This window comes from Lepisosteus oculatus, chromosome 8, assembly GCF_040954835.1.
Source record: "Lepisosteus oculatus isolate fLepOcu1 chromosome 8, fLepOcu1.hap2, whole genome shotgun sequence".
In the NCBI taxonomy this organism is placed as follows: Eukaryota; Metazoa; Chordata; class Actinopteri; order Semionotiformes; family Lepisosteidae; genus Lepisosteus; species Lepisosteus oculatus.
The window spans coordinates 5,579,776-5,594,475 of NC_090703.1; the positions used below are offsets into that span (position 1 = coordinate 5,579,776).

At 39.3% G+C, this 14,700-nt stretch overlaps 1 protein-coding gene across 3 annotated transcripts in view; it reads left to right on the forward strand.

The window, feature by feature from the left end:
• strn3 (striatin, calmodulin binding protein 3) overlaps window positions 1-12,841 on the forward strand; it is a 29,682-nt gene extending 16,841 nt beyond the window's left edge. The window contains exons 8-18 of one of the 3 annotated variants that reach the window (XM_015350152.2): window positions 2,346-2,456; window positions 5,433-5,573; window positions 6,952-7,085; window positions 7,756-7,931; window positions 8,372-8,419; window positions 8,644-8,765; window positions 8,891-9,058; window positions 9,203-9,343; window positions 10,188-10,295; window positions 10,973-11,059; window positions 11,162-12,841. In XM_015350152.2, the coding sequence (XP_015205638.2) occupies window positions 2,346-2,456; window positions 5,433-5,573; window positions 6,952-7,085; window positions 7,756-7,931; window positions 8,372-8,419; window positions 8,644-8,765; window positions 8,891-9,058; window positions 9,203-9,343; window positions 10,188-10,295; window positions 10,973-11,059; window positions 11,162-11,331 (1,406 nt within the window). In that variant the 3' untranslated portion in view covers window positions 11,332-12,841. The remainder of the gene's footprint in view (window positions 1-2,345; window positions 2,457-5,432; window positions 5,574-6,951; window positions 7,086-7,755; window positions 7,932-8,371; window positions 8,420-8,643; window positions 8,766-8,890; window positions 9,059-9,202; window positions 9,344-10,187; window positions 10,296-10,972; window positions 11,060-11,161) is intronic. The other 2 variants (XM_015350153.2, XM_015350155.2) reach the window with 2 other exon arrangements.
• The last annotated feature ends 1,859 nt before the right edge of the window (window positions 12,842-14,700 follow it).

Here is a 14,700-nt window from a genome sequence, read left to right on the forward strand (position 1 = left end):
AGGATTTTTTATTGTTCAGTTGTAATCATTTTTCACGTTCAGATTTTGCAATAAATACTCAAATGATATGAAGGTTTTAATGCAGTTATAATCCAAACTTATTGGAAGTTTATCTTACGCTGTAATAACAAAGTGCAGTATAACACAGGTTGTCTGTAAAGTGTTCCTGCTGTTGTGATAATATTGTTGCTTTTTATTTTAACAAGATCAGGTCATGACTTACTAACTCGCAGCTTGAGTGCTTGAGAAATTGAGATTACAAAGTCAATTTTTCTTCTGTTTTCTTGCTTCTGAAGCTGGGTCAAAATAAGTTAAAATGTTCCAGTGCAGATGTGGAGACACTTTAGGTGGTTTAACCATGGCAAGTCTTTTTTTTGTTTTTCCAGTCTGTAGTGTGGCGTAAGAGGCACATAACTAGAAATCTGTGCTTCTGAAGTTGATTTGAATTGTGTTCTGTGCATATCTGTGGTTTGCTAATTATGGTTGTACTTCTGTGTGTCGTGCAATACCGGCTACACGTTTGATGTCATGAGAGGGGCATAGCTGAAGCATTACATCTCTGTTTTGTAACAGGTGTTTGTTTGATTTGTAATTTTTTAAATGTTGCAATTAAAAAAATCCTAATGCATTAAACATAATGCATTACTTGTCTAGAGATGTTCAGACATTGCCTTTGAAGTTGTGGGAGTCAGCGAGTGTACCCCGATCCTGGACTTCCATTCTAGTTCTTGTCTACTATTGTGAGATTAGCCTGGGTTTATTGGCTTTTGGGTTACACCCATATGGGGAAACCCAACTTTCTGATGAATCTCTGTCCAAGCCTCACCAGGGATCTGGTCGAATTCTCAGTTGGTATGGTTTCAGAGTCAACATTTTAAACATATTTGCACCTCTGTGTTCCTTCTTTTCCTGTCTTAACTGCCAAGGACCCCTGATTTATCTCTTCTTATTTAATGATTAAATTACTATTAATCATTATGAAAAATTAAAGTAGCTTTGAGCTTAGTTTTAAAGGGTTTTAATTATATTTATTAATTTTTAAATATGATGTTTTATTCAAGAGCTAGTCAGATGAACACATTTGAGTGTGAAACATTGAATATCTGTTGTGTAACTGTACTGTAGGTCAGGAAGATGGCTGTCTGAGTCTGGTGTTGAAGTGGCTGTCTAGCATGTGTCCTAACACCCTTCAGTACAACTGCCCCTCTCCTTTCTTTGTCATTCAGAATGCACTACAATATCGCAGAAGATTAATAAAGATACTTTAAACGTACATACATTTTTCTAAATCCAGTGATAAGTCTTGTTAAAAATCTCACGGCCTCTTGAACGATCTTTGCAGAATATTTAAGAAATTGTTGACTTCTGATCCACTTTTTGTTTTTAGTTTGTCAACAATTTGATACATCACTTTCAGTAATGACAATTGAGTAAAAGCAGCTATTGTTTTTCAGCCCCCTGAATATGAAGGGCGAAATGCATGTTTTTAATCTAATTGTTTGCAAAGCTTGTTTTCTTGCCGTATGTCTTTACACTTTGTTTCAAGCAACACTGGCTGACAGCGTGGTCCACGGTTTTGCACACTTTGCCCCCAGCATTGTACTTGATGAGCTGGAGGATGCCTGTGCCATGTGGGGGAGGCAGGCTATGATCAGCAACAGCAGAGCTCTGTTGTCCTTACATTAGAAAACACTAATGTAGTCAATGGGTGCCCTGATGCAGTCATCTGTCTTTAGTATATAGTCTAGTAAAATAGTTTCTCACCTCTTGGTGTTTTTTTTTACTACTATTATGTCCTGTGTTTGTGTTTGGAATTCAAAGTGACTCAAATTGAAACCTCTGTGGTAAAGCTTGATGTCTTTTTTTTTAATTAATGAAATACTCACTTTTAAAATCAGGGCACCATATTATTCCTTACCCCCAACCCCAGCTTACCAAACGTGGTAAAGACCTGCTGAGCGTGTAGGAGGTTGTTGGACGGTGCTCTGCTCACTACTCAGGAAGAACGCGTCCGGCGCTGGTACACTGTAGTTCCAGTGTCCGGGAAACTGTCTTTGGACACTGCGGAGCAGAATGGACGCGCTCCCATCAGACGCTACATTCTGATGTCAAAAAATGCCGTTGGGAGTTGCAAAAACTCAAAAGGGAAAGGTTTCCCTCGTCAAATGCAATGAAGCGGCGATTAACGTCACTGGGCTGTTGCAGAGTATATGTAGATATTTGTTCCAGACCTTCACTGTTGTTAAATGCTTGTGTGTACGTTGTCTGTAAGGGTTGCAATAATCAAAAGACACTAACTGCTTGCCTTGGACTTGCTGACTTTCTCAATAATGTGCTGCATGTAGACCGAGACGACCTGTCCCCCACTGCGGAGGTCTGGGACGTAGACCAGGGGCTATTATGTAAACTGAAGGAGCAGTACAAGAAGGAGCGGAAAGGCAAGAAAAGTGTGAGGAGTAAGTGCAGCTGATCCTCCGCATCACCGCGCAGCTTTTCTCACCCGCTATGACATCGCTGCTTTGTGCTCACCCGCTCTTCATCTCTGCGAGGCTCCTGGCATTCTGCATTAGGGGTGCAACCAACATCCTACAGGGCCGCGACAGGTGGAAAATCTGTTGTCCCGATAAACAACTTTTAGATTAATTAAATTCACCTTCGAGTGTCCTTACTCCTGAATTGACCATGCAGGCCATTTTGTCGCTATTTGGGGGGGGGGGGAATAAATGGAAGCTTTTTATTTCCAAGCATGGTATTTCTAATCGTGACTTTATGGGCCTCCAGTTACAAATGTCATATTTAATTCTTTGTACATCTGTTAAACTACTCTCAAAATTAAATTGCATGAGAAATTGAATGCAGAGTGCTTTCACACTTAAGATGCATGCAAGTTTAAAAAGGGGGAGATTCATTTTTTGAAGTCCATTTTTGGTCATGTCTTTTTCATTAGAGAACAAGCATTTCGTCTTTATAGACATTGATATTTTTGTAGAATTTTAACCTATCTTTGGTACACATTTTTTAAACTTGATTCAGTGACAAGAATTTTTTTGTTATAGAGGTTGATGATTTTGAGAATTTATCTTGAATATTCTTTTTTAGCTTATATTCCGGATTTGAAATTGTAAAGGTTAGCTTTTGACCAAAGGGGCAGACAGAAGAAAAATGACAGATGTTCTTACTCCAGGCCAATTTGACACTCCAGCTGTTTGACCACAAATCAAACCATGATATGTCACTTAGTTCAGTTGTGAATATCTTGTGCTTTGTCCGTTTTAGATTTTGCACTATGACACCCCACGGTACAAGAATAGTTTCACAAGCTTTGATAAACCGTGTTGGTTGAACTGCTTGACTAAGCTCGAGTTGATTTAGGAACATTTTTTAAGCGAGCAGCTTTTTAAGAAGCAGTTCTCGATAAATATTTTTTCTTGAACTGAAGATTCTTGTGTCAGAATTTAAGTGGAAACTTGACAAAGGTCTGGTTGCCGGTATTTCTTAAGTCCGAGATGTCTGAAGAAGTCCTCGCATGGTTTATAAGTGCAGGGAGAACTGAGCATGCAACTTGTTTGTTGCACCCCTAGTATTTGTAGCAGTAATATTGCTAATACATGAATATATTCTTTTATTCAAGATCATTTTTTGTTTTCTGTTTTTCCGTCTTTGCTTTCGGCTAGTTGGTTTTATTTTTAAGGACTTAAAGGGGCGACGGCATGGCTAAACCTGCCAAAAAACAAACAGTAAGGAAAACCTCCATCGAAGTCCAAACCTCAAACTTGAAAGCAGTAATCCCCAGTCAGCACCTCACAGGTCATATAGAAGACCTAAAAACAGAATGAGAAGCAGTCGAACTTCCTGCAGTGGTTTAATTAATGGATGGTATTTAGCATACATGCGAGTTTCATAGTTTATGCGACCTGGTTGTTCTGACTTTGTAATTTGTGTCCCCTTAAGGCTCCTTTCATGTACCTATTAAAGGGGAACTGTAGTGACAATTTCTCAGATAGTTATTAAGTCTCGGTAACAAAATGAATTAATTGACGGTATCGCAAAATTTGACAAATTCCCAATTGAGCATAGAAGCATGAACTTTGTGGAAGTGCTGGATAGTCGCCATGTTGTCGAACCCCATGGGCGAGAGTCAGCAAGAATTGTAACTTGAAGCAACCCTTCCTGCTCACTAGTAACGCCGAATGTAATGCAATGTTTGAGTGAATTAGTACAAGTTGTGCAGCAGACATTTCACTGCAGAAATGTTCCAATATGATCCGCGTACAGAGTTAACAGATAAAGTGTATTTACCGACAAAGCCAAGAGCAATATTTCTATTGGGTTAAAAAAATGTTTTCATAAGTCTGCTTGTATTACAAGGTAATTAGGCCGTTTCACCTCACCGAAAGTTCGGTCGTCTCTTTCTGAATTACCTTGAACTTTTGTTTATTTTGTGATATAAATTTGAGGTTTTACAAGTTACATGTGTACGTTTTTATTTTCATTGTGGTTTGAAATGCACTCATTGGTGCTGATTCTTTCAAACCCTGAAATATAAAAATGTCATTGCAGTTCCCCTTTAAATAAGACTTCACATGTAGGACTTCAAGTACAAGTAACCAGTGTTCAAATAGTGATAAAATAAACTGTAAGTCAGAGAAAATAAAAAAAATATTACACTAAAAGGAGACATAAGCCATGCCTGCTGTCCCCTTAAGTGTCATGCAACAGTATGCAATTGGTAATCATCTATGCTTAATGAGCATTTTTCAGAAAAAAACATTATCATTATAATCTGCAATATGTATTTGTGAAGTATTGGTGATTATTTTAAGTGAAGTGGCCTAACCTGCCTAACAAGCTAGAATGTAAGCAGGGAGTCCTGACTTGTGGTCTGAGCCCTGCAGGGGAGAGTAGCTGCTTGGCTCACTTGTGAAGGGGAAACTCTGCTCGGGCAGCAGTGATGGGGAAGCCTCCAACCACCACCTGCTCCTTAGAGTGACAGACTGCAGCTCTGAGTCTCCCACACACTTCCCTTCTCGCGCTCTGCAGATCCGCCGAGCTCTGTCAGAAAACTTGAAAAAGCAAAAGTGCCTCAGTCCTCCGAAAGAATTTTGGAATTATCTTTAGATCTCCTGATTTTACACCAGTTTCTTGACTTGTGATGTGTGCACATTGGGGCTCTTCTGAAAGGGAAATTGAGGGACGCTCTTAGAGAAAGTTGAAGTCGAGGGGCTCAGGGGGAGCAAAGTTCTTTCAAAGGCTGTACTAAAGGAAATGCTTCCAGGCTGCCATATGTACGTTGCCTGAGCTGTGGCAAGGATCTGGTGGCATTTGGGGGCCACCCATGCTATGCTGCGCTCTGGTAACTGGGGTCCCCCAGTAGGCTTTAATAGAACTTGGGGGATTCTGAATGAACCTCTGCTATTGACCTTGATTTACAGGGGTCAACAGGACCAAACTGCAGGACATGATAGCAGATCTGAGAGATGATGAGGTACCCCACATCCCTTCTGGAATCATTAATCAGTCTAGATCAACTGCTTCTCAAGTGACTGATCATGAAGGTTCGAGAGCAGAGGAAGGTACTAAAGTGTTCAGTTCTTGAACATCAGTATTGTCTGTGTAGTCCATATCACCTTCTCTTACCCATGGGATAATCTTTAATTTTACTTGGTTTTAATGTCCGGGAGGAAAAAGAAATTGCAGCCTGCTAAGAAAAGCTGCCTGGAGTTTTTTTTTTTAATATAATGTGTTTGTGGATTTTACTTGTGAGCCTGATCAGGTTCATTGCTACAGTGTCGACCCAGTTCTCGGTTCTGTTATTGCATCCTTTCGCCTTTTCCCTGCAGTTTGTACCAACTGAAGGAGATTTTTCTTTAGCCGCAGTAATGCAGAAAAGATTTATAACTCCTGTCTGCAGTAATGGTGTTAATGGTGTTTTTCTTCAGCATGAAGTGATTCTCTAATTCCAGCTAACAACAAAATAGTGAGCACTGCTCCTTTGGATACTGACCGTGCTGTGGTGTCTGTCTCCCCCTCCGCAGTCTTGTGTTGCACTGTGTATTCTGGGATGTGCTGAGGCCATCTGTATGGAATCTGCACAGCTGCCACGCTGGTGTCAGCATTCACAGTTCACTTTCAGGCACTCCAGACTGAGCTGAATTCAAAACCCCTTGAGCACACAGCATTCGAGTTTTGCGTAGATTCAGTTAATACTTCAGTTTTGTTTTCATCAGTTAATTGCTCTTAAGCCGTCTGTAATGCAAGGCTGTGTTGAAATCTATACATGATTTTCTTATACGTTTCACTGACTGCTGCTTGGGATTTGCCCTTCATTACAGAATGCTTTTAAATTAGGGGATTATTCTGTTGGGTGTGGGGTGATTGTTTTTTATTTTAAAAGTGGTTTTATAGCTACTGTAGTGTAGTGTGTTAAACGAGTATAATATGCTGTCTTTTTCTATGTGTGTGTGGAGATTCTTTTAAAGTAGAAGTTTTTCAGTATTTGTTAAACTTTTGTGAGATGTCAGTAGAGTGCAATATTGCATTGAATTGCCTTTTATTGTTATTGCAGTCCTTATGTAAAAAGAGATTAATTTCCCCAAATGTCCTTGTGTTTAGCAGTCCTGTACCATCTCTTTGCTTTATTTTCCACAACAACAATGTTGGAGCCACCACCATTTAAGGAATGCATCAAAAACAATATATTGTATGGTTATAGTCTGAATTTGTGAAGTACTTTCCAAAAGTATAATTCAAGCATCATGTGACTTTTCATTACTCACTACCATGCTTAAATTAGAGTATAAACGTTTTATTGTGTTCAATTCATACAGCTTTTTTTCTACTTCTTTTGAAAGAAATTCATAGACGTTTCAACCTGTGTTTACTTGAATGTCTTAACTCTTTCTTGAGCGTCAGCATGTTTACTACGTCTTGTTTCAATTTTCCTTTTTTTAGCCGAGCCTTTAACGTTTCCATCTGGAGGTGGCAAATCGTTCATTATGGGTTCTGATGACGTCCTGGAAAGTGTCCTGGGCCTGGGAGACTTGGCAGATCTGACCGTTTCGAACGACGCCGATTACAGCTATGACGTGAGTCCTCCTGTGCCACTCCAGTGCAGCTTTACTGCATTGTTGTCTCCACAGTCACGCTGTGCACCTCAGAATGTGGCACAAACTAAATAAGATCCTGAAACAAAGCAACTGTAGTGTTTTAATTAGGAAAGTGGGTTGAAACCTGGAAAGAATTAAAAAAAAAAAGAGAGAAGGGTTCATTTAGCTCATTTCTCTTGTTTGGTTAACAGCAGCTTAATGATTCCTAGAATCATGTTTCTGGTCAGCTTCAACAGTATGGCTGGACTGGGTTCCTGATGCTTATGAAATTCTACATGAAGAAGCATCTCTTGTCTGTCTGTAATGCTCCTCAACTTCACATCCATTTGGGTCTGTGGTTCATCGTCCTGCTGATTTGGGTTTTTTTGTTGTCCCGTGGCGTTGAGAGCAACTTGTTACCAACCTGGTGAGGCAGGCCTGCAAGTCTTCTGTTGAGGCGCTTTCCTTTAGAGACGAGGAGAGGATTAGGACACGAATTTAAAGGGCACTTAGTGCTCAGCTGGGGAACCTTTATGTATCTGGGGGGGGCACCATCCTTTCTCTCTGTTCATTATAGCAGTGGATTGATTTGCTGAAGAGGAATGTTGATTCGCACAGTCTTGTTTTTCCATCCCATAACAGCTGTGTAACTGCGGTATTCTATCTTTAGATGCCAGCTAATAAGGACGCTTTTAGGAAGACGTGGAATCCCAAGTATACACTACGTAGCCACTTCGATGGAGTTAGAGCCTTAGCATTCCACCCTGTAGAGCCTGTGCTGGTAACAGCCTCGGAGGACCACACTCTCAAACTGTGGAACCTGCAAAAAACGGTCCCAGCCAAAAAGCAAGTATTCCTCTCGTTTCCACGGCCACGCCCTTTTCCAGCTATCTCTTGTTAGAAGAGGGGGAGCTGCTTTTCTCGGTGCCATCATGGTAGATCAACTGCGTTAACGGTACTTCTGTGTTTTTAAATGGCTGTTACAAATATGAATATTTCACCCCTTGTGTGGGTGTGGTTTAACTGTGGTCATAGTGGTTCTATTGGTTCATTATAGCAGTGGATTGTAGTTCAAGATAAGTACTGCAGCTCTTTGTAAGCGGCTATATATAAGGGCATTGTCTAATTTTTATTAAATGCTCTGATATACAGAAGTCTGTACATATTTATGAGTTTATTTAAAGCCACTTCACATGCTCATCAGACAGATTAAAATGATTTTAACACACTTTGATTTGTTTCACAAGTGCGTTCTATTAATTGGTTTATTTTCTTTTTTTTTATAGGAGTGCCTCATTAGATGTGGAACCTATTTATACATTCAGAGCTCATGTGTATGTATATGATTTTATAATAGGTTGTTTAGGAAACCTGTTTATTTTTAATTGGTATTATTGAATTGCATATATGATCAAACTTTGTTTTATGTCTTTTTATCATGTTTTGTGCTATTCCTCTGCAGTGTCAATGTCCTTGTATGGTGCATGCAGTGATTATTGGTTTCTATATTTCTAATTCTATAATTTTGTATTTTCAAGTTATTTTCTTTTCTTGACAGTGGGCCCGTGTTGTCATTAGCGGTTAGCTGCAGTGGAGAGCAGTGTTTTAGTGGTGGTGTCGATTCTACCATACAGTGGTGGAATATTCCCGGTTCTAATGTAGACCCATACGATACATATGGTAAGTATCTGGTTGTTCATTTACTGCTTTTTTTTTACTTTAGTTTGTGATCACTTTGGTAATAGTTCTGCCATTTACTTAATTGAAATTTTTTTCTCTTTTTTGATTTTCTCTCTTTTCTTCAGATCCCAGTGTACTAATGGGCACGTTGCTTGGGCACACTGATGCTGTATGGGGTTTAGCTTTTAGTGGTATAAAGAACAGGCTACTGTCTTGTTCAGCAGATGGCACTATTAGGCTATGGAATCCTCCTGAGAAGTCACCATGCATCAGCGCATACAATACCGACAAGGGTAAGTTTGACTTATTTCTCAAGAAACAATGAACTGTTCCATCATGCTTTTCGCTGTTGCTTCAGGCAGTTCAGTTTTCTCTTTACGTAGTGGAAGGTGGTGTAGTAATGTAACTGTATTGGCACTGTATTTGTTTCCTCGTAGAACACGGCATTCCTACATCCGTTGATTTCAATGGATGTGACCCGGCCCACATGGTGGCTTCTTTCAACAACGGCAGCACAGTCATTTACGACCTGGAGACTTCACAGCCGGCAGTGGTGTTGCTGTCACAGGGAGAAGGAAGTACGTTTTTAGCGTGTGGTAAAGCCAATTTTGATACTTTTGGGATACTTCCTGGGATACTTCCTGGGATAAAAGGGGCTTAACTGTCCTTATTTTCCTATTCTTTAGATCTGTGTAATTAATTAGTTGATGACACCGTAACAAAGCCGGATAGTAGCAGTGGCTCGTGTAAATCTAGTAACATGCGGAGTATTAATAATCCCCTTGATACCGGCCCCAAAAGAAGGTTGGACAGTGTTTTGAGATTTGTGTTTCTTTCGCTAATCCTTGCAGAATACAATAACAGCCGCCAAGAGCAAGCTTGTTGAGTCAGAAGGTGGAATGATAGTCCATTCGTTGTACATCAGCCTGCCAAGAAGTGCACTTGGCATAATCACTCACAACTAGCAGACATGCTCTGTGCAACAAGATCTTGTCACTTGAGAGAGATCCCGAGTCGGAGCTCAAACCGTCATTAAATTCCTAAACTTCTTTTACGAAATACATTGTTCAGCTGCACAAATTATTTTAAAGATTTAGAAAACCTACTGTTAATGAAAAACGGTTATTTGCAGACCCATTACTGATAGATCAAAATGTTCTCTACCTCCATGTACAATGCTGCCAATATTATTCTTATGAACCTGCCTTCACCACGCCATTTTGTTCTGAGGTTTTTGGATATCCAATAAGAAAAATTATTTATTTTATGTTGAAAATATTATTTTAAAAATATTTATTTCATATTTAGTACAAGGGGATTATTAATCTGATGCATCGTAGACATAAAACATTCAGTTTAAGAAGACGAAAATGTTATGCACCATCTTGTATTGATATATAAATCTTTTTTTGTGTCTAACAGCTCTTCCTGTAGCTAACCACATACACAGGGTGGTCAGTCATCCCACGCTGCCCGTCACCATCACAGCTCACGAAGACAGACACATCAAGTTCTTTGATAACAAAACGGGTAAGCTTTCGTCTTGAAGCCAAAAAACAAGATTGTAAGTTGCTAATTACAGATCTGACCACCTGGTCTGTGGATATTTGTGTGGATAGATTGAAGCTGTGCCCTGAAGAGCATCTTGGGATGCAAACAGTAATTGAAGACTCTAGAAAGTGCAATTAAAGAAGGTTGGGCAGGGTTTCAGATTGTGATCAAAAAGTGTGTTGAAGTGGGGAGGACTTTCTTCAAGAAGGCATTTCCAACTGCTGATCTTTTTGTGTTGCGCGTGTTTTTTGTCCTTTGCTTGCCCTTACAAGCCAATTCAGCTGTTACTTGAGGGGAAAGTGGCCCTCTAGTGTGCAGTATCTGCAGTTGCAGAGTGGTTTGGGAATAATTGTAAATGTTTTTGGATGAAACTACCGGTGAATAAAATAGCAGTTACTTTCTCTTTGAAGCTTCCTATTTTGTATTAAATGTCTTAGATGGGCCACTGCAGACAAGAGGCCAGTGAGTCTAGGTTAGGTAAAGAAGGATTTCACACCTTGCCGTAGTAACAACAATATAACCTTCTGTGGATGAAATTAGAACTGTCCATAGTTCACACTTTCACCTGTTTTGTCATGCTGTGCTCCCCCCTCCCCTTTTATTTTCTATTGGTGTGACCTCTTGAGGTAGACATGCTTTTTGTTTCCTTCCTGAAGGTAAACTCATCCACGCAATGGTGGCCCACCTTGATGCCGTGACCAGTCTGGCTGTGGATCCTAACGGAATCTACCTGATGTCAGGAAGTGAGTGCCGCCTTCATTCCACCTGGCTTTACTTGTTAGAGGTGCTGCCCTCATCGGCAAATGCCTTTGTCTCGCTCACCTTCCGTCCTGTCTTTCCTTCAGGCCACGACTGCTCTATTCGCCTTTGGAACCTAGACAGCAAGACGTGCGTTCAGGAAATCACGGCCCACCGGAAAAAGTCTGACGAATCCATCTATGATGTAGCTTTCCATCCATCAAAGGCATATATAGCCAGTGCAGGTGCTGATGCCCTTGCCAAAGTATTTGTTTGATAGCATATACCAACTCTAAATAGCAGGTGAGCTTGGACACAGAAGAGGGATTGCTTCACTGCATTGAGTAATGATTACCATTTAGACACTACATCGGAGCTGCCTTTCCATCGGGGCCTCAGAAGATGGATGAGGCAGGGAGCAAGAGGTGACTTTCTCAGCAAACTCCTTGAATAAAATTCATTAAACTGTAATTACTGTAAGTTAAAAACAGGAAACCAGTATTTGTAGCCTTGACTGGGTTCGAACTGAGCTAATATCTGTTATGTAGGTGTATTTAAGTAAACGTGGAGTCTGATTTTACAACGGTCGATTATTTTGGACTCTGTGTACTGCCTTAGGGATAGGACTGTGGTGCTCTGCTTGGGGAAGTGAGCTCACAAAACAGCTATACTCATTCAGTTAGTGCCCTTCAGTTGGTTTTTGAGCTCACAGGTTGCCCTTTTAATCTTCATTTAGCATTAAAAAAAAAGGTTTAAAATAAATTGACTAAATATTTTAGCGTTAGTTTCATGAAACTTTTTTTTGCGTAAAAAAAATCTAGTTTTTATAAGCTTTTTTATATATAAATAGCCTGTCATGACAGTGCTTAAATGTTTGTTTAAAAAAAAAAAAGTTTTATTCACAACAGAAGGCCCTGCTCATGTTGGTCTCACTGACCCACTGCGATGTAACCACACTCTACCCCTCTACACTTCTGAGATGATCTCAACTAGTCCTAACTTACGGATGCTATTTCTGACATTGCTTTAAAGCCGTCTTACAACATTATTGAGGACTTTAGGAAAAAAATAGAGTTCAGTTCTTACTGTGAACTCTTAAAAATAAATTGAAGCATCCTATCACTATGTGATATTTTTTGTACATCTTACTGTATTTACAAGTTTATTTATCACGGGTTAGACATCTTAATGCTATTGGCCTGTTATTTATTTCACTTTCTGTTAGTCTTTTTTTTTTAATTTTAGTTGAGTCAAGTGTGAAGGAGCCCAAATGTATCTGAGACGGGGCTCTAGCAGACAAACAGAAATTCAAAACAAAGGAAAGTTAATATAAACAGCTGTTTTAAAGTACATATTATTTTATGTCAGATAATGGAGACTGATCTTGGAACCGCAAGACAATGCTTGAGATCATGAAGAGATCTTTTTTTAAACTAGTTGGATAATTGACATAGCAAGCATTGGTCAGAACTTATGGCTCAAAATCTGCTGTGTTTGGTTATGTTTTCCCTGTTTTTATTTTTATTTCCAAACATGCTTCAGTTTATGGTGTAACAAAATATTTTTTTGTTTGTGTAATGCATGATTAATACAATAAAGTATTTTTTCTAGTCTTCCACAAAAAAAAAATTCTGATCAGTTTGCGAGTTTTGATGAGTTTTGTAAGGTTTTGTTTTACAAACTATGAATCAGCAAATTTTTAAGATTGTACCACATAGCAAAAGTACAGCTGTTGAAAAGTAATGTATATAAAATGTCTATAATAAATATTAAATGGTGTACCTGTACATCTTGTCTTGTATTATTTGCCTAATTCGCCAGTATCTGTTCAGAAATAGAGATATGTTCCACATTAGTTCAGGACAGAAACTGGGGATTTTAAAAAATCAACTTCAAGCTTTTACAATGAGGAAATCAAAATTTCATAGCAAAATGTTTGGAATATATAGCCTTCAGATAATCAGAAATGGCCTAATATTGATAACCTTGCTGTTTTCTGTGGTTTGGTATTGTGTTTTTTTTTTTTTAAATTGGACGTTTGAAAGAGTTTCCTGTTTTATGGCCACTGAATTTGGAATTGCATAAATTAGTCCTTTTTTAATAAGATTAACTTTATTCCTTATTTCTGCTTTCCAGCTAAATCTGAAAACTCAGTTAGGAGACAGATTGTTTTATTATCAGAGCGATAATGCTTTAGTTTTCTGCTTTCCTTGTAATGTTTACGACTTAGTTGAGAGGTTTTAATTTGTAAAACATCAAAACATGTCTTTGTTAAACAGCATGAAGTGAAGATTTAAGGTTGTGTGTTCTGGCCGTTTAAAATTAATCAGAACATCTGCCACAAAATTAAGTGGATTGAATGGTGAAAAGATTCCAAAGGATTTGCTTCTAGTTGGGCCTTTCCGTCATCTATATTGACATTTATTTTTGCATGCAGGCTGGTGGCACGGTGGCACGAACATAGAAGCCTTTCCAGAGTGGCCATCTTAAATTAAGTGTCTGGTGTTTCTATTTTTTTTTAAACGCTTGAAGCAAAAACGAGCTTTTTTGTACCCGAAGTTTTTTTTAAGTAAAATTGTTAGTCGTTCTTTGTTTATACCTGAGTATGTTTGATTTTTTTCTGAATTATACCAGACTTCATTATGAAAAGTTGTTCATTCTTTTTGTTGAACTCTCCAGCCAGTATTCAGTGTTTATAAGGTGGACCTCCTGGACAGCACAGTCCCGGCATCTATCTGTCCAAGCTGCATGCCCAACAGTTCGGTTTGTGTCCCAGTTGATGCCATTAGGCCTTTTCAACCTGTTTCTACACTTTCTGTCTTTGGTTTCAAAATACTGTAATGCAGGTGTTGTCTTGTGAAGAAATTGGGAAAATCAGCCTCCAGCTTGCTTAAATTATTGCTGCCCTTTAGGATGCAGGTGGGAATGATTTCCTAAAAAGGACTAAAGGTCTGAAACCCAGAAACCACTTTCAGGTTGCTTGTATTTACTGACCCCATCCAACTTCTTAAGGGCTGAAGCAAGTCAACTCCTGTTACTCCTTTATGACTAAAGAGTTCAGTTGGCATTAAAAACCAGGAGATATGACTGCTCTGGGACCCGGAATGAACTGTTTCTGTTGGAAAATGATGGTGCCAGTTGGAGGGACAAAACATTTTTTAGTGATGTTGCTACAGACTTGCAGGCTTCCAGAAGGATTCAGGAGTCAGTGTTCAGTCTAGCCAAGAAATAGACCAGCTGCAAGAAATGTCTGGAACAGTTGTAGTGTTCCTTCTGGTTCTAGATGTAAATCAGCTCATCACTGGCTTTACAGGACCAGTTTAACAGTTTCTCCCAGATCTTCAGGTGCTGTTGCTGCTTTGAACACCTGCAGACACACTTACAGTACTATTGATGAGCAGGACTGCCCAGCCCTGGGCCTATCCCCACACCGAACACTGTCTTAACTGTTGAGCTCATGTAGGAGCCCTTGCTTTGGAGTTAAGAAGATCCAGTGCAACTGGCTAAACTGGAATGTCATCTCAACTTGACCGTTCCATAGTTACCTCTGTTTTACTGATGAGTTCATGTAAATATTTTTAAAATGTATTATTGTGCTCAGTTTTTTTTATCCAGATACATGGCTCATTGATCTGCTATTTATTTC